The sequence below is a fragment of the Leptopilina boulardi genome, unplaced genomic scaffold (assembly GCF_019393585.1).
Source record: "Leptopilina boulardi isolate dan_hultmark-lab unplaced genomic scaffold, ZJU_Lbou_2.1 LbouV2_31, whole genome shotgun sequence".
Classification (NCBI taxonomy): Eukaryota; Metazoa; Arthropoda; class Insecta; order Hymenoptera; family Figitidae; genus Leptopilina; species Leptopilina boulardi.
In genome coordinates this window covers 1,093,414-1,112,778 of record NW_026137874.1, presented here as the reverse complement: position 1 = coordinate 1,112,778, position 19,365 = coordinate 1,093,414, and the positions used below count along the sequence as shown (strand labels likewise).

Here is a 19,365-nt window from a genome sequence, read left to right as displayed (position 1 = left end):
GCGTGCAAAATGTATAATAAATGTTATGATTGCGAACGCGTTTAATGAATGAAAAATTGTGGAGCAAATACCAAAATCCAAAAAACGAAGCTGAATAAATATAAATAATTTATTTTTAATTTAATAATCGATTTTTTGTTGACTGGATAATAATATTTACTCCATTTTTTTTAAATTCTGTGAAAAAAACAAATTTTAAGAGTTAATTGAATTACAATTTCAATTCCAAAAGAATTAGAAATTATTTCATTTTCTGTAAAATGAGATCTAATATTTAAAGTCAACTCTTAAATTCTGCTTTAAAGACGAAAACCCATATATAATTTTTTTTATTACGCTATAAAATATTTAAATTTATTATAAATATATTTACTCTCTAAATTACAAGTGATCAAAATTTTAATTAATAATTTAATGACTTTTTGGTATGAATTAGTTAAATTTTATTAATAAAGTAGAAATATTTTTGATAATTCATTAGTAAAATTTAATTAATTTATAGAAAAAAAAAATGTCACCTTCTATTATTCAGATTAATTAAAAAATTTTACTAATTCTTAGAGAGTATTAATATAGGTTTTAGTCTGACAAGAAACGATTCTCTGGAAAAATGAACTGAGAAATTGTGAAGAGAAACAAGAAGCACATCTTTAACAGAAAACAATTATTTAAATATTTTCAAAATTTAAACATTTAAATTAACTTAATTATAAATAATAATAAATCTAGATTATGTAAATATTAATTTTTTTTTATTAAATTTTTTTTTTTTTTTTTATTAAATTATTAAAAAAAAAAGAATTATTTTCCTTTTCCGAAAGTTGTGCAACGTGTTTATAACTAGAGAGAAAGAGATAGAAAGACAAATTTTCGAAATTGTCTGACAATGTCGAAGAGATCGTGCACCTAGCCTCGCTCTGCTCTACACCAAACCATTATTTTTTTTACCCGTTTATTTAATAATTATAGTATTTTTTTTTGTTTATTAAAACAATATTGTTTACAGGGGCGTAGCTAAATCAGAGAATAGAAGAAAATAAAATCGATTTAAATTTCTATTCATTCGTACAACCGACGCACAATTATTGAAAGCTTGATAATTTCTTTTTACAATAGTAGCTTCGCTCCTGCGTTATCGCCATAACATTATTTACATATATAATTATTATTTGTGAATTTGAGTGACTGACATTTTTATACAAACTACTTTCCCCTTACAAATTCATGATGATAAAAAAAAATAATAAAGAAAAAACATTTTTTTCACACTTTAATTAAAAAAAAAAAAAAAAAAAACTAAATAATTTATTTATTAATATTATTTAAATTACAAAAAATAATTTTTTTAAATATTTAAATTTATTTTTTGAAATCGTGATGAATAATTTTAATTATATATACTTTGTGTTGGGAATGTAAAAGTGCTTGTAGGAAAAGATTTTGCAATGAGACAGAGGGGAGAATGATTGGTACACGATCTCGATCGCAGTTAATCGATCGAGAGAATCGATCTTGAACAAAAAAAAAAATCTGCTTCAACAAAAAAGTTGATACAGTGCGAATTATTAATTATTATTTTTTAATTAATTGTTCTCCAATCGATTCGCAAACCGACTTCAATAATATTCTCTGCCTATCCGACCTAATAAAATGTCCGTCTGTACAATCCATTTGCTTTTTCAATTAATTATTTAAGAAAAAATCGAAAATCTCAATTTTCTCATTTAATTTTCCAAATAAATAGTCTTTAACAAAGTAAAAATATAATATTTTATTATTATTAATATTATTTATCAAAAATATATTTTTATTATCGGCACTATTAATTACTAACTATTATTTCTTCTATTAATTATATAATCGCTATTGATTAATAATAATTAATTGTACTGAAATAATAGTTACGTTTTTTTTTTTTTTTTTTTTTTGAAAAGGCCTTGAAAAAGTAATTTTGCACAATTGTTTCGAATGAGTACGAGGGAAAAAGTGGATAGTCGAGAAATGGAAAATGAAGAAATAGAAGAAAGTTAGTGAAAAATGTTGAAAGAAAGTGAGTGAAGGATTTTTGTGGGAATCTATAAAAAGGCATTATTGAAAGAGACAGAAAGAGAGAGAGTGAGAGTGAAATAAATAAACAAGCTGCTCAAAATCGGCAAAAAAAGCAAAAAAGAAAAAAAAAGAAAACTGTTTTGGAAAAAATAGTAAAGAAAAAAATACTGACCTCTGTAAGCCTTTGTTAATGGCAAGAATGGCCTTGCCAGTGCTAAAACAAAACACAAAAAGAACAACATAAGAGAAGATTTTCCCAAATATTCAGCCAAAAAATTGGTGCATTTAAATGCACTCAAAAAATAAAAATAATTCAAAAAAAAAAATTATTTTTTCATTGAAATTTTGAATTTTGAATAGTATCTCTTTTAATTAAATTAAATTTCCCTTAATATCCAACTTTAAATAAATAAAAATTGAAAAAAAAAAAAAATGTAACATGATAAAAGAAAAAACTTAAAAAAGACAGAGTAACTAAAATTGCAAAAAAAAAGAGAAGGTGTTGTTCAATTTTTTTTTGTGGCAGGTTTGTGAAACATAAAATTAAAAAATAATTCAAACAAAGCAGGATTCAGGATTTCCTCACACTCATACTTTTGCTCTACTTCAAAATAATTGTGGAAGGTTGTTCTCGTCTCTTATTACATGCCGGAAAATTCAAATCACTTTTTCGAGGACCTACAGACGGATTAAAATCTTGTGATTGTGTAGAACGAGTTTATATTTAGTATAAGCGTTATTATTATTATTATTATTATTATTATTATTATTATTATTATTATTATTATTATTATTAGTGCCTTGTTCCTCTGAATTTCGTTCAAGGCACGTATTTAAAAAATAAATTTTCTTTTTTAAATAGAAAATGGAAATGAAAAAAGGGGTTGTTTTCCTTTGGTTTGAAAAAATAAAGTCACAATTAATATAAAATAATAAAAATATGACAATATTAGGTTTTTTTTAATTGTAATTATAAAAATAATAGAAAAAAAAAATTGCGGTTAAATATTAAATTATAAGAGCGTTGGAAAATGTGTTCCATTATTATCTATTGCCAACATTTATCTTGGAACTGATTTAAAAGACGGAAGTTACAATCCAAGAATAAAATTAAATGTGACAGTGATACTTTAATTTTTGAAATGCTTTTATGTATATTCGAGATGATATTGTTGAAAAATCATGTTTTTTTTTTTATTAATTTACAATATTTAACTTTTTACTTTTGTATTTTTATTGTTACCCTCTTTTAATATTAATTATTAAAATTATTTTCAAATATAAATTCTATATAATTTAATTATTTAAAAAAAAAAATGTAGCTTTTTTAATTTTTTTTTTAACTGACCAAAGAAACGAATTATTGATAATAAGGAACAATTATTATTACTTTAAAAAACTGCTAAGAAAATATTTATTATCAAAAATTAACGATTTTACAAAATATGTATTTGTAAATAAGTCTAATGTTTTTTCTCGTCTACGAGTTTTTTTTTTTTTTTCTTTTTTTAATACAATTTTCTATTTTAAACTCTTTAATCTTTATCAACTTTATAACTATGTTTATAAATATTATTAAAATATATCCCATTGGAAACCCATGAATTTGAGCGTCAGCTTCTAATGAGTTCTCTTCTTCTTCTCTATCCCAGACCTAACAAACAACATTAATTATACCATCAATATCATTTTCTCTTCAAAGATACAAATTTTACAACGCTTCCAGGATTTTCCGATTTAAAAGCAAAAAAAATGGGAAAAAATCACGGTATTAATAAAATTTAGTGATTACAATATTGAAATAAATAAGTCATTTTTTTGGGGAAAAAAAAATTGGCAGATTGTTTAAAGAAAAGGCCCCCGAGGAGGATAGGCAGTGATGTAATGGCGAGAACAAGAAAACTGGTACGATGGTACGAACGAAGAAACGAATCATGATAATGATTTTAAAGCGATCGAGCGCCGGTCCCATCGATTGCAAAACAGAGATTTGTATTATCAAATCTTCATCATCAGCATCAACATTATCATCATAATTTTTCTTTTGTCTCCTGTATTTTTTTTCTTTTTTTTTGGGTAGAGCGAGTAGAGGCGAGTAGGTACCTGGATAGTGGCGACAGTGGAATGTACCTGAAGCGGCCGGTTGGATGGTGAATTGGACCGCCAAAACGACGAGTTGCCTGTGGTGTCAAATAGGCTGCCAATGGCGGGATTGCCTTGTTGTTGTTGCTTGGATTGTTGGCAAATTTAACCGTAATTGGTTCCGATGAACCCTTGGGAATGGTCCCATTAAGCTCTTGTATCGCGCGCTCAGCCTCCACACGTTGATCGAATCTTATGAATCCAACGCCTTTTGACAGACCTGCCAAATCCGACAAACAAATATCTTTAACGTTACTTCATTTTTGCCGACTTAACCAACTGATTCTTGATAACTTAATTCTAGTCTCTAGTTCTCATCAAAAGAAGAAAAAATAACATTCTCGTAACTTATCTCCCAAAAAATTTAATTCTCTTTTTTTTTTGTAAAAAATATATTCTTTTTTTTTCTAAGAGATAAGTCGAAAAAAGTTTTTCCTTCATTTTTCCTGGATTTCTAGCTGATTATTTATTTTATTTTTTATCGCACTCTTTTTTGATTAAATATTTTAAAGTAATATTAATCGAAATTTCAATCTAACTCTGGTATTGTTTCATGGAATAAAAACGAGTGGCTCGGTGCGCACATAATCGTTTTCTCATAAAAAAAAAAAAAAAAAAAAAAAATTTTCGCAAAAGATCGTGAAAACCAAAAATGTTCCAATATTTTGCAATTACAAAAAAAAATAGAGAAAAAAAATTAACAAACTACGAAATACCTAAGCGAAACCTAAATAAAGATGTCTAGTGTTTTTTTTTTTTTTTTTTTTTTTTTTTTTTTTTTGAATCCCATTCGAATAAAATTAAAATTTAATAAAACTGAAAAAAAATAATTCTACATATTTGAAATTACTGAAAATAAAATAATTACTAATTACTAAAATATAAATTAATTAATATTCCAAAATACTGATACTGGAAAAAGTAAATAATTAATTTTCAAAAAAAAAATATATATATATAAATAATTGTGAAACATTTGTACAGAAACAATTAGTTTTTCTGATATTACAAAAAATTGTGGTGCTAAATAATAATAATAATAAACAATACAAAAATTTTGTGTTCAGCTAGGATTTAAAAAACAAAAAGGAGGAAAAGAAAAAATTATGTTTACGTACCGGGCAAATTGTCTCCGCCGCCAGTCACAAACTGTCGTACTAAACAGAAACGAAAAAATCATATCTCGATTAAAAATATACAAATAACACGAGTTGCTCGCCCCTAATTCGTCAAAAAAAAATTAAATTTCCAAAAAAGAAAAACAAAAAAACTAACTAAAATTAAAATACTAAAAAATTAATATTTTCCGATTTTTGTGTGTCAAATTTTTATTAATAAACGTTTTGCCAATTTGAAAAAATAAAATTAAAAAAAAAAAATACCGCAATCAACGAATGAGAGGCAAGCGAGTCTTTTTGATAAAATTATATACACTCTACGCTCCTTAAGCATTTTTAAATCATTAAAAATTTATAAAAATGAAAAAAAAAAAAAAGAAATTTTTTCTCATTTAAATGTTGAAGGAACGTATAGAGCAAGTAACTTAAAAATAATTTTGTTTGTCTATGAGGTAGAAAAACGACGAACAATTTTGTCAACCGAGAAGAAATTAGGAGAAAAGAGATAGACAAAAAGAGAAAGAAGAAAAAGATAGAGAGAGAGAAAGAGAACTTTGAGGGATAATTAGTTAAAGATGGAGGCCATGAGGCTGTGTATAACTCAAAAACCAAACAAGCACTGCATAAACGCAAGGGGGGGGGAGGAAATTGAAATTATCACGTTTGAGCCAATTGAAAAGCCACACAAGGAATTAAATAAACTCAATGAACAAAAATTTATCAACAAATCAGAATTTTTTTTTTTTTTTATATGTAAATAATAAATCCTGTGACTTTGTTTGCCTTTCATTGGAAAATTATAATCATAAATTATAATAATCAAAGAAACCTTGTTTTAAAATAAATTTCGTTTTTTTTTTTAAACAAATATAATTTTTTCCAGAGAAAAAAATTTTTCTTTCTTTTAAATTATTAGTTGTGACAATTGTGTCCTAACCGCTAAAATTACAAAATAGTATTTAAAATTAAAAATTGTATTTTATAAAAAAAAGCTTTCCAGTGTTAAGATTCTAAAATCAATATCAATAATACAATGAGAAAAATCTGAATTCATCCTAAAACTTGAACAAGAGATGCGCGAAAGGTCGTTTAGAATTTGTTTTTTTTTGTTTCGTTTTTTTTTTTTTTTTTTTTGAAAAATCAAAAAAAGATCCGATTATTAATACTTAGTTTCTACTCTCTTTAGTAGAAACGATTTTTGGTCTCTTTTAAACTCTTTGGAAAGAAAAGAGGCGCACCGACCCACCCCCCCATCAAGCAACCCCATGGCCTACTCACCTACCCTTATCTACAAAGCGCACCTTTTGTCACCTTCTCTCTTACAGCGAGTGGAGAATCTCAAGTACTAATAACTCAGTACCAACAAGAACCTAAATGGCTCGTTTTTGTTTTCTTATTTATACAGATTGAGAAATTTTCCATGAAAATAAAATAATTATAATTTCTCAATGCTTATTGAATATTATTCTACACCGGTAATTAAATTTTATTCTAATGAAAATTTAAATTATTTTTTTTTCAATTTTATATTCAATGTTGATAATTTAATGTAACAATTAAATATTTATCACTTAATTGAATTACCTAGTATGTATATAATTGGATTTTTAATTCAAAAAACTATTTTATCGAAAATGAGCCATTAAAACTCATTCATAAATCAAGGATATTATAATATTTATTTTAATATTATTGGAATATTTATTCGTTTCGAATTATTTCGATGTTTGGCTTCTGAGTTGAATGTGAAAGACGTCTTAAAAAATTTATATTAAAAAAATTCTACAATAGAAGATAGAATTATTATAATTTTTGTTTCCTTTTTTTTTTTTTTTTGTTCAATTTCTTCATAGATGCTGATGAGATAGAAAAAAAAACCAGTTATTGGTTTTATTTCTCAAAATAAGAAATTCATTTGATCCAATGCTAATCAATATTGAGAAACGACTTACCAGTGATGTTGTCACAAAGGATTCGAGACGTAATAATTCTTCCATAAGGACTGAAAAGATTCTCAAGATCTTGTTGTGCCATATTTTTTGGCAAGCCGCTCACATATAAATTTGCTCCCTTTATCGCTTCGCTGCTTGGTCTTGCATACGATACCTGCGAAAAATAATGCAAATAAATTCCACTTGTCTCATGAAAAATACAATTTCACTACTAATAAATAATTTTATTTTAAATAACATTAAAGCAACAATTCTTCAATATTAAAAAATAAAAAAATAAAATTTATTAACAGCAATATTCATGGACAATAAATAATTGTGTTATCAAGTAATACAGAATTAAAGCTTTCTGGAAAAAAATACCAACTCTTCACCTTGACAAAGTTGGCGCATTAAATTGGCTAAAATATCGTCTTTTATTTGCTCGTTTGGCAAGCAATAAGCATTTTTTTGTTTCTTAAATTCAAATAACATAAAATTCTTTTAATTTTCTACTTTCTTTCTTTTCTCGACAAACTTGAAAAGACCATTATTACTTCTATAAATCTCAAAATCGCCAATAAAAAGAAATTATCCTGAATGTAGAATTTAAAATACATTTTTCATAAAGGCATGTTTTTAAAAATTTTTTTAAATTATTTTCTAATAATTTACCTATAATAAAATTTATCATCTATTTTTTAAACAAATATCTCCCATAAAATTTAATTGACTTGTAAAAATTCACAAAACAATGAATAATAATTTTTTATAATAAAAAAAAATTAAAAACAAACCTTGATCGTTTTATTTTGCAGACGAAGACCATTGAGTGTGTTGATGGCCTTATCAGCGTCTTCCGGCCGATGGTAATTAACAAATCCATAGCCTAAGCTTTGACCTAAAAAAATAAAAAAGATCAAACTGTATATTAAAAATTCATTTGACAATTAAAATTTTAATTGTCAATGAAAAAAACGAAAAAAACAAACAAACATATAATAAATAATCAAATTTAAGAAGCATGAATTAGAAAACATTTTTTTTCAAGAAAATTATTAATGTGAAGAAGAATTTCAAAGAAAATTTTTTTTTTTTTTGGAGGATGATTTTTTTCATTGATTAAGGAGGCATGAAAAGCTCTCGAATCATGTCACCTAAGACATCATTGGAATTTGCACTCATGTCGAGAACACATCGACTTGGCTTAAAGCTTAATAGACGAGTGATGAGTGCGAATGACAAACGCTCCAGAGACAAATTACACCCTAGAGGTGTAATTACTTTTGACAATTTTGATGACGGATATTTCCTTTTCGATTTTTTTTTTGTTCTTTTGTTTCTTTTTTTAATAGGAGGAAGGAAAAATGTAAATTGAAAAATTTCATTAGTAATTTTATAAATTCCATGCAATTTTGATTGCCAATCCAAGGGCCAGTATTGTAGATTTTTATCTAACAAACTTCGGGCAAATTATAGAAGATTATTGCTGAAATCTCTATCGTATATTTGCATATGAATGCAAAAATTTTATTCTTACAAATACGATTTTTATAATCTAACTAAATTCATATTTACGAAACCGGAAAATTTGTTTTAAAACAATAATTATAATTGAAAACAATAGAAATTAAACCTTAAAACGATTTCGAATTAATTAATAAATAATTTAACACAGCAAAAAAAGACAACTAAAAAGGAAAATCAAATTTTCTTTTTATTTTTTTGAAAGATATTTTTTTTCTCCGCCAAGAATTGAAAATCAATTCCTCTAAACTTCTTTGAAAACTTAAAAACAAAATTTCTTTTAAGTAAGAAAAAAAATCAAGTTTCTATAAATTTAAAAATAAATATAAAGTGATTGAAAATCAATTACCTGAAAAACATTGAAATTACTTTATTTTAAAGAAAATCATTTGCTTTGAATTTCTCCAAAAAGTACAAAACATTTTTTTTTTTAATTCTAAATTAAATCTAATGAAAAGAAAAAATTGAATTTTTTAACAATTAAAAATTAATAATCTACAAAAAAAAAAAATAAAGAAAACAGGAAAAACAATTTTGTAAAATTCTTTTAAAAAGCACAAATTATTTTTAGAAAATTGATTAAAATTTGAGTTTCTTTTATGCAAGTTGTTAAATTATTTATTAGAGGGACAAAAAGAAATTTTGTTTCAATTACACGAAATTAAATAAAAAAAAAAAAAAATTGAAAAACTGATTGTAAAAATATTTTTCCTGTTTACAATTATTGTGGAGAGAAAATCAAGAAGAATTTTCAACTATTTGTGAATTGACTAGCGTGACACCTGCTTTGAATATTACTTAATCTTTTGAAGCTTGATGTGGTATAAGACCAGCATAAAGGCGGTAAAGCTTCGATCCAAACGACGCCCCCACGCCAATGTGCCTGAAAATAGCGTCGCGACGTCTAACCCACGTGCTGACGCACTCGTACTGTAACACACAAGAATTTATACACAGACGAAAATTACGCACTGCATTACGCATTTTCACTTCTTTCATTTTCTCAAAAAAAAAAAGTTTTTCCGTTTTTTCTCTTTAGAAAAAAAACCAATTAATTTTTTTAAAATTAATATTCCAAACTATTTTTTTTTTCTAATTAATAGAATATAAAAATTTATTTCACTCTAAAAAACTAATTTTCAAATTTTTGAAATATTTTTTTAAATAATATATAAAATAAAAATAATTTACAATTTCTAGTAATTCTTTTTTTAAAATTCCAATTATCAATATTATTGAAAGAAGTGAAAATTAGAAATAAAAAAAAAAAAAAAAAATCTTAAGATATTAATATCGTTCCAGAAAAGCTCATCGATTTGATTTTATAACAAAGTGCAACGGACTATTTTCATAAATTTGATACGGAGCCAAATAATGCGAATTACAAAGAAATTTTATTAGAAACGACAAATCCTTTAGATTTGTCGACTCTTAAATCCTTCAAAAAGTAAATTGTGAGTGGCATTTATGAAAGATGAAATACCTGACTTTCCAATTAAACAAAAATCATCGAAAAATGGAAATTATCTCAACAATACATTTATATTATTCACTTCATTATTTTTTCCTTTTCCTCCAATATATAGACATCAAAGAACCTGATACAAAATAATTTCTTGCATATACAATTTGGAAGAAAAGAAGGCAGAGTTGCCTTTCTTCATCACCAGGCGATGATTTCTTTTTTTTTTTTTTTTCCTAAAAAAACAAATCTCTTTTGATAGTAGAAGGCTTCCTTTTTTTTTATCGAGAAAATTGGCGTGAGTCTTTTCCTATTCTTCGGTATTCTCTACACATCACTGGTAGGTTCTATATTTATAAACCACGTGTCACCAACAGGTGTGAGATACTTTATTTATTCAGAATAATGTACTGAAGATAATAAACTGCTAAACGGCCAATTGAATCCAAAGGAGAATAGGAATAAAATATCTTTTATATTTTTACCGAAATCTGAAAAATAAAATCCAGTTGTTACACACTCTTCGGGGTTATTTAAGCAATTTTTTTTATGCTTAAATTATTATAAAAAAAAAACAAAAAAGAAAAAAAATTAAATTAAAAAAAAAAATTTAAATAGAGAAAAAAAATAAGGGTTAAAAAAATTCGCGTTACCAGTGAGTTTATCTCTGATGAGTTTGCAGCTTTCAACTTCGCCGATACTGGAGAACAGTGACCGGATTTCCTCCTGGGTCATTGTCTGCGGCAAGTAATTTACAATCAAATTTGTCTTGGATTCCTCCTGTGAAGTTTGGCCAAGGGTCGAGCCCCCATTTTGTTGTACTGTGTCCATTCCGTTTGCCATCATTGCACACTCTTCTAATACGTCACCTAACTACGTACGAAATCTGAAAACAAATAATAATTTACATTAAAAAATTATAATTTCTATTGTTAAAAAAAAAAAATAATAATAAATCATATTTAAAAAAAATTGTATCACTATAAAAAAAATTGTTTAAAAATTTATTAAATTTCTCTCAAAAATTAAAGATCAATAATCGTTGACCTTCTATATATATAAACGTTTCTTATTCTTTCATCAAAATAGAGATTGAAAGAGGTCGTTGAACTCTGATAACACAGTATATGAATTCACGCTAAAAGAAGAGAAATAAATGACAAATGCGAATCAGAAAAACTCGTCGCCAAAACACACAGACACTCGCAATTCTCAGTAGAAATTAATTTCAAAACTAAGTCACAAGAGAATTTTTTTTTTTTTTCCCCTCTGACAATCTCAATTGCTGAGAAATTATTTCTTAAGTATTTCGTTGAAATTGAAAAGTATTTAGTAAATAAAAGAAATTAAAATTTTCCATAATTCTCATTATTAACTATTTTCCAGTAATTTAAATTTCCACTTAGAATTTTGCTGAAAATTTTTCCTCTTAAAAAGAAAAATTTCTTTCAATAAAATTTATTAGAAAATATATTTTTTTTAAGATTATAAATTTTCGTTCCATTTAAATGGCCAGCTGGTGAAAAAAAAAAATAGGATAATTTTAAAAGGACAGTGAACCGAGACCCCTGGAAAAAATGTATTTGAGATCTGTTGGTAGATCCCCCCGAATTTTTCGTCCTATAGAGTGTGTACTAAGGGAACCTGATGCCCTGATACAATATCCTTCCACATTTTATATACTCGATGCTTGTGTAGAAGGCAATATATACATATATACATGTGTGTGAGTATGTCTGTGTAAAGTAGGTTTTGAACAAGGGGGGATGAAAAAAAAGGATAGAGAAGATATGGGGAATTATGAGACTCCTGCAGTAGTAAAGGATGTAGGGGGGAATACTTTTAATAGGGGGAGAGACAGAGAGAGAGAGAGAGGAAAAAGAGGAAAGAGGATTGCGTACTCACAGCTGCTACACACATGACAGCCGGCACGAGCCATTGGAATATATTATGCACCTCCTTTTTTCCCCCTATATACATATACAACAATTCTATTTCCTTCTGAAACGAAATTACTCAGGGTTATTGAATAATATTTTTCATTTAATTTTACTTTCCAAAATAAGAAATCAAAAACATCTTCATTCATTTATAATTCAATAATAATTTTTCATTAATTTTAGAATTTTTATTTTTCGAATTTAATATAAATACAACAATTTTTATTTTATTCAAAAAAAAAAGTATATTAATAAATTAATAAAATGAATCATTTATTCAAATTGAATTAAAGAAAAATATAAAATCAAAAGCAATTATTATTATTATTAAAACAATATATTGGAAAATAATTGTTATTAGAATAAATAATAATAATTCTTTAGAAAAATATTGTCATGAAATTATTGTAATTTCAAATTGTAAGAAAAAAATTGCAATAATCAATATGAAATAATTGGAAAATCGGTAAAAAAGTTTTTGAAGTCGGAATTAAAAATATTTAAAAAAAAAAACTTCAACATCTGTTAAAATTTTAAATCGTGAATTAAAATGATCATTTATCAGTTTTAAGTTGCATTACGATGGACCTCCTTCACAATATGTTTCCAGGTACAATTTCAGTCCTAGACCTACAGCAATAATTTATATTTTCTTTCATTCCCTTATGACGTATGTATCAGCTGCCCTTTAAGCCCCCCCTGTTTCCTTCAAACCGATTTCACCACAAGGTGGTCGTATATGCATTTTTGAAAAATATATATACCTTTAAAAAAAAAACCAGCATCATTTTTCAAAATATAAAAAAGCGATCAGAATTATCCGATTTAAAATTCAAACAATTTTCTCCTAATTTTATAATTATTTCTTTTAGTAATTTAATAATTTTTTTTCTATTGAATATTCTAGTGTTTAATTTTCAATTTTACTCGAATTCGCTGATAATTTCTCATTAATGAATCCTGATGCTTAACTTGAGTGTAAATCAATAAATTTTCTACATCGAGTGTGTGTGTGTGTTAGCGTGTAAATTTATCTAGATTTCATCGACTCTATCGTGTACGAAAATGGCATATCAAAACCACAACCGATGGTGAGGCACGAGATGGAGGTACAGAGTCAGGAAACGATCGATAATAGACGCTCTCAATATTTGTCGAATGTATATATATTATACACCTAAAAATTATAACCAATTTATTTTTTTTTTGTAAATTTCTAATTATTATTTAATTACACTTTACATTCACTGAATTAGTCTTGTTAATGAAAATAAAGGGTTATGAGTTTATTCTAATTTTACACGAGAGATTCAATTAAGTAATTTAATTACACAAGAGCAATGGATTTAAAACAAAATTTCATAAGTGATTTCCCTTTTATATTAATTTAATGATAGAAATTAATATTTTTAGTTTTTATTTAAAAAGAAATTATTAGAAAAATTTATCTGATAAAATAGATTATGTTCAGTCATAAGGATAATGAAACATCACTCTATTTTTCTGCATCATTGATAAAATTAAGAGTAACCTTATACTTTTTCCTACGGTTTTTTTTTTTTATTATTATAAACTTAAATGTTTGATAAATTTAAAGGTACGGCAATATTTTACCCGATTTCCTTTAAAAGGATTTTGATATAATAAATTTTAAATTAACAGAACATTAAATTGTTGTTTTTTTATCAATTGAATTTTTAAATTTCATAAAAAAAAATTTCTCCAATTCAATGAAAAACGCAATTCAATACATACATAATCATTGTATATGAACAATAATAATTTAAACGCACAATATTCTACTTTCTGTAACACTTGGCAGGTTTCAACACGTATAAAGTAAATAAACACCTTTGTTTACTTCAACGAAAGCAAATCCTGCGACTTTCATCCAATGCATCAAATCAAAAACAATTGCGGAAAATAAATGAATAAAAATTGCAGTTTTACGATATTGCTATAACTAAAATACTTCTCAGAGATTAATGTCTCGGCACGAAATGATTGTTTTATTTATACGGGGAAACTCAAAGAGGGGGAGGAGGTAATTACAAAGTCGAGAAAAGTTCAGGGTGTAAAAGAAGGAGGTTAAGTTAAGGTGCGATTTGGTAGATACGATCTTCGGCTTGGTGGCCAGGTGGCCATGGCGACGGATCGTGAAAATCGCGTGGCTGGGACCGATCAATACACGTTCACCCCTCAGTCTCCCCGGTTATATATATATATATATATATATATATCTCTAGTTCCGTTTTACTGGGAGTTTTCGCTCACTCCACCACTTTCAGGGAGAGACCCCACCGTGGCTTTACTCCCCTACCTACATACACATATAACCGAAAAATATACTCGCACATACATGAAAAAAATACATACATACTCAAATAGAAAAGCGTCATCTAAAATGTTTTACTAAAAAAGCGAAACGCGCTTGGTAAAAAGAAGAGATATACTATTTCCATGATATAACACCAAAGACCCGGCACGTGGGATAAAAAAGCAGCATCTTACCTTTTATAATTTCTTTCTCGAATGGAGAAAAACCACAGCCGATGAAGCTCAACACTTTTTTTTTTTAAGTAAAAAGTACTGGTGAACCCTCAAGAGCTTCTTTATAAGCGTATAATTTGCTTCTAAGACTACTTTAGTATATCACGCTCTGTGCTCACTGCACCGTCGCCCGAAACGAAACGATAAATCAATAAAAGAAAAACTGTTGTCGCGGACCAGCATTTATTTCGTCGAAACAGATAAATTTGTTTATTAATCGAATTATTTACCGTTGCACATATATATACGTAATTATTATGACGATTCACCGGGTTCCAAAATAATCCATTCTTCCTTGATGTTTCATAGGTTAAATAAAATGTCTCAAAGCAGACGCCTTCGTGTTTTTTTCGAAGTTTCTTCTCGTCGGAATTATAAAAAGAGTTAAGGAGTTAAGAAACGCGAACACGAACAATGTGAAAGAAAGCGACGACTAAATACTAAAAGGAAATAAAAGAACGACGCTACAAACACGACGACTGGCCAGAGACTGAGCGGAAAAGACGTCTAGCGTCGTTGCGATCGTGACGCTCGTAAAGTTTCGGTTATTTCCGGTAGATTACGACATATTTCGACGGGTGGCAACACTAGTCGCTCAGGCAAAGGTTTTTTTTTCTTTTTCTCATTCTAAACTTTAAATATATCACTCAGTAATGACTTATTTAATAAATATGTAAATATTTAGTATAATTATTTGTAAATATTTGTTTAATATTACTTTATAAATTGTTCTAACAAATTCAAAAAAAAAAAATTCAAATTCAAATTTCGCGCCAAAATTAATTGTTGTGACGTTTGGCAACACTGCTTGATGATTAAAAAAGCAGTTACTGACAATAGGGGGTTGCAAATTTTGTTGTTATTTTGTACATTTTTCAATTAATTATCACACTCTTTTTTGTGAAAAAGAATAGTTTCCCGAGTGTTGTTAGACATTCAATTAATTGATTTTCCATAAATTTTTCTGTATAATTTGTTAATTATACTCGGAAAATATGCGGTAATTTAACCCCATGTTTTTCTAACCTCCAATTTTTGAAAATAGAAAAAATTTTGTTAATTGTATTTTTATGTTGCAGATAAAATTTGAGGAAAAAAAAGGATTAGAACAAAATATGTAGTAGTGAGTTTACAATAGCGAAAGAGGATATAATTTTTTTTCTGGACCTGCAGGTGGTTAGGTACAGCTTTTTTTTTTTGATGACGACTTGCATAACAAGTCTGAAAAGGAGTCACGTTGTGAAGCTCATATATATATAAGCAAAAGAAGAATTTAAATACTCGCAGGTATGTTCAATGCTCTGGATTCTTGCAGTTCACCGACTTCAACTTCCGGCAACGCCTTTAAATCCCTAATACTAGCAAAGGGGGTGTCACGTTTCATCGTTCATGTGAGCAGAAAGCACGAATGACCTACCACTCAAAGCAAAGGACCTCAAGTAGACCCTTTTCCTCTCTTTGTACCACTTTTTCCTCTTTCTCTCTCTCTATCTCAAAGCTCAATCCTTCACTGGGTCATCATCGAAACCAGACACTTTCATCTCAAAATTAAAAGGTAAACTTTTCATTTATTTTGCGCATTTAAAAAATTATTTTAAAATCTCTATTTGAAATTTAATTAAAAATCATTTGTTTCAGTTTATTTTTCGATTTTTGATGGTATAATTTTTGTAATAAAATCGTTTTGTTTTTATAGAAAGCGAAAGAGAATATTAAAAAATAAATTATTGAAAATACAAATTGTGAATCTCTTTAGAAAAGACGTTCAAAGAGCAAAGTATATAACGAAAGCAAAATTCTATAAATATATATACACACACATTCAGTGTCGTGAAAGAGATAGAGGAAACTCAACGCGGGTCATGTTTAGGCCGCGATGTTTCGCGCCTTTTTATTTCAATTCGTGTGAGATTTTTTTTTTTTTTTAGGTCAATGTACATATACGAAAGAAAGGCTCGCAAAATAAATAACATTTTTCTTTTCATTCTCAAAAAAAAAAGTAAATTTTTATAAAAGATACGAATAATTGAAAAAAAGTGACGAAATTTTGGAAATAAAATTCTATGATATATAAATTTTGGCCTTTAAATATATGAATAAGTCCACCCCTTATTTGGAATTGTACAGCTGCTAAATTCAATGCCTCATATAACTAGACCAATGACGACGGTCATTCGGTTGGATATAACTAAAATTCATATAGGGTTCTTCAAATCAATGAAATTTTTTTCTAGGGGTCGTTGATCATTTGCAAACTGTGTGTATAATTTGAAATTCACAGATTATTTTCATTTTGAAATTAAATTTTGAGTATTTTTTTTTTTTAAACTTTAGTGTAATAAAATTGAATTTTTTTGAAATATTGACGATATATAAAAAGGGGGAAAAATTTATTCCGCCCATAGAAGTTTGGCATATAAATAATATATATATTTCTTATCGTATTTTGTGTGAAACAAAATCGTTATTGCGGTAGGGTTGAATATATGTATTATATTCTGAGAGAATAAATCAAGCTCGCACAGAGTTCGTTCCTTGGGCAAATTAAATCCTAATCGATCAATTCGATCCTCCTTGAAATAAAAAAGGGTTACCCTTTTTATCGTCCCACCCTCTCTCTCTCTCTCTTTCTCTCGTGCCCGCAAGGCTTCCAGTCAAATTTTATTAATACCGTTTCTTTTTCTCCTTAAAAACTTTTTTTTCAAATCCAAGAAAATTAATTAATTTACACTTTTCGATTAAATTAAAAAATGAAAATTACTATAATATTTGCTACAATTTTCATTGATAAACATTTGGCTAATTATTTTTTGTTTTTCGCAGGTTTGGAAAAAAGTGGAAGAGGAAATTTTAAATCGAAGATGAAAATTGTAATATAATGAGAAATGTTACGATAATCGGAAAATACCTGGTCCTGTATATTTGTGAACCGAGTCAAGCATTCTTTGGATTTCAGTAGCTTGGAATATATATATATATATATATATATATATATATATATATATATATATATATATATATATATATATATATATATATACGTAAGTACACAAATGAGTGCATATATTAAATCGGGAGAATGAACGAGACAGAGAGAAAAGGAGAGGAACGAAGAAAGAGAAAGAGTGAGAGAGATAGAGCAAAAAGGGGCTAGGGGGTGTCTGAGGGGCTCCATTGATTGGTCGGTGTTGCAGCTACTACCCTGGGGGTATATGAACCCCAACACTGTCGCTTCTCCTTTACTCTCTCTCTCTCTCTCTGTCGGTTTTCTCTGTCTCGGTTGCACTCTCTTTCCGTCAGACTTCCCTGTTCACCCTCGCCACAGGTTCACCCCATAGGAGAAAACGCACGCGCGACACATGGACCCAGAAACGATCAATACCCGACAGAGTCCGGCGCTCCCCGGCTCAGCTATTCGAATTAAATTCTCTCTCTCTCTCTCTCTTTCTCTCTCATTCACTATGTACCGTTTTCTCATTGCATCTCCACTCTCATCCCTTTCGTTTAGCCAGGACGAAAAGAGAGAGAGAAAAAAAAATTTACACACAACACACGCAAGGCCTTATTCTTGTTTCAAAAACCACTCCTTGTTATTTTTCTTCTTTTTTTTTGCCACGCGTTTTTCAGGTCAAACACGGTGGAAAAAAAAATTCAGGGCGTTATATAGTTCACTTTTGAATCGTTATACATATCCGAGCTTTCTTTCATTATTTTATTTTTTTTTTATTTTGGGAAATTAATTTTTAATTCTAATTTTTAAATAATGGAATTTTCGAATTTTTTAAAAATATAAACATTTCTTTTTGAATTTTTAAATCTAATTTTTAAATAATGTAATTTTCGAATTATTTTCGAATTTTTTAAAAATATATAAACAATTCTTTTTGAATTTTTAATTCTAATTTTTAATTAATGGAATTTTCGAATTATTTTCTAATTTTTTAAAAATATAAACAATTCTTTTTTAATTTTTAATTCTAATTTTTAATAATGGAATTTTCGATTCATTTTCTAATTTTTTTTTTTTTAAATATTTGCACATTTCTTTAATTTTTTGTTTTTTAATTTGAGATTTTATTTTTTGAATTCGTATTTCTCCGCCAAATTGTTATGCAGAAAGAAAGATTTAAATTTACAATTATTGAAAAATAATTGTAAAATTAAAAGATAATTGCAAAAATATATGTAAAAGCAAAATTTTTAAAAACTGAATTAAAATGATATTTCTATTTATTCGAAAATTTGACTATATTGAGATATTTAAAAAAAATCTCATTGCATTTTTTTTTTTTTTTTTTTTTTAATAAAAAATATGAATGAATTTTTTTTCAATGAATAAATTATTTTTGAGCATTACGAAATAATATTCGAAAATAAGAAAATCTTTAGGTGCCTCGTAATCTTTTATTATGAGATACATCATTTATTCAAAATATTGTCATTTAAACAATAATCTACCTTGTTATGTAAAGATTTTATTCAAATATATCTATTACATAAAAATATTTTAAGTACATACGTACTTAAAATTTATTATGTAATTTTCATTTTTGTTTTTGAGGGCATACTCTTCATAAAAAAAAAAAAATGTTAAACCTTCTGGAACTTCTAAAAAAAATACATTCCTGAAAAAAGAAAAAAGTATT

At 27.0% G+C, this 19,365-nt stretch overlaps 1 protein-coding gene across 11 annotated transcripts in view; it reads right to left on the bottom strand.

Annotated features, from left to right (window-relative positions):
• Positions 1 to 19,365, bottom strand: part of LOC127283406 (ELAV-like protein 3) — a 45,008-nt gene that overhangs the window by 13,427 nt on the left and 12,216 nt on the right. For 2 of the 11 annotated variants that reach the window (XM_051308250.1, XM_051308249.1), the window contains exons 2-7: positions 10,883 to 11,115; positions 8,038 to 8,141; positions 7,262 to 7,415; positions 5,310 to 5,348; positions 4,180 to 4,435; positions 2,222 to 2,263 (exon numbers count right to left, since the gene is read on the bottom strand). In XM_051308250.1, coding sequence (XP_051164207.1) covers positions 2,222 to 2,263; positions 4,180 to 4,435; positions 5,310 to 5,348; positions 7,262 to 7,415; positions 8,038 to 8,141; positions 10,883 to 11,075 — 788 coding nt within the window. In that variant the 5' untranslated portion in view covers positions 11,076 to 11,115. Of the gene's footprint in view, positions 1 to 2,221; positions 2,264 to 3,429; positions 3,704 to 4,152; positions 4,436 to 5,309; positions 5,349 to 7,261; positions 7,416 to 8,037; positions 8,142 to 10,882; positions 11,116 to 14,680; positions 15,227 to 19,365 lie in introns of those variants that run through there. The other 9 variants (XM_051308248.1, XM_051308251.1, XM_051308256.1 and 6 more) reach the window with 9 other exon arrangements.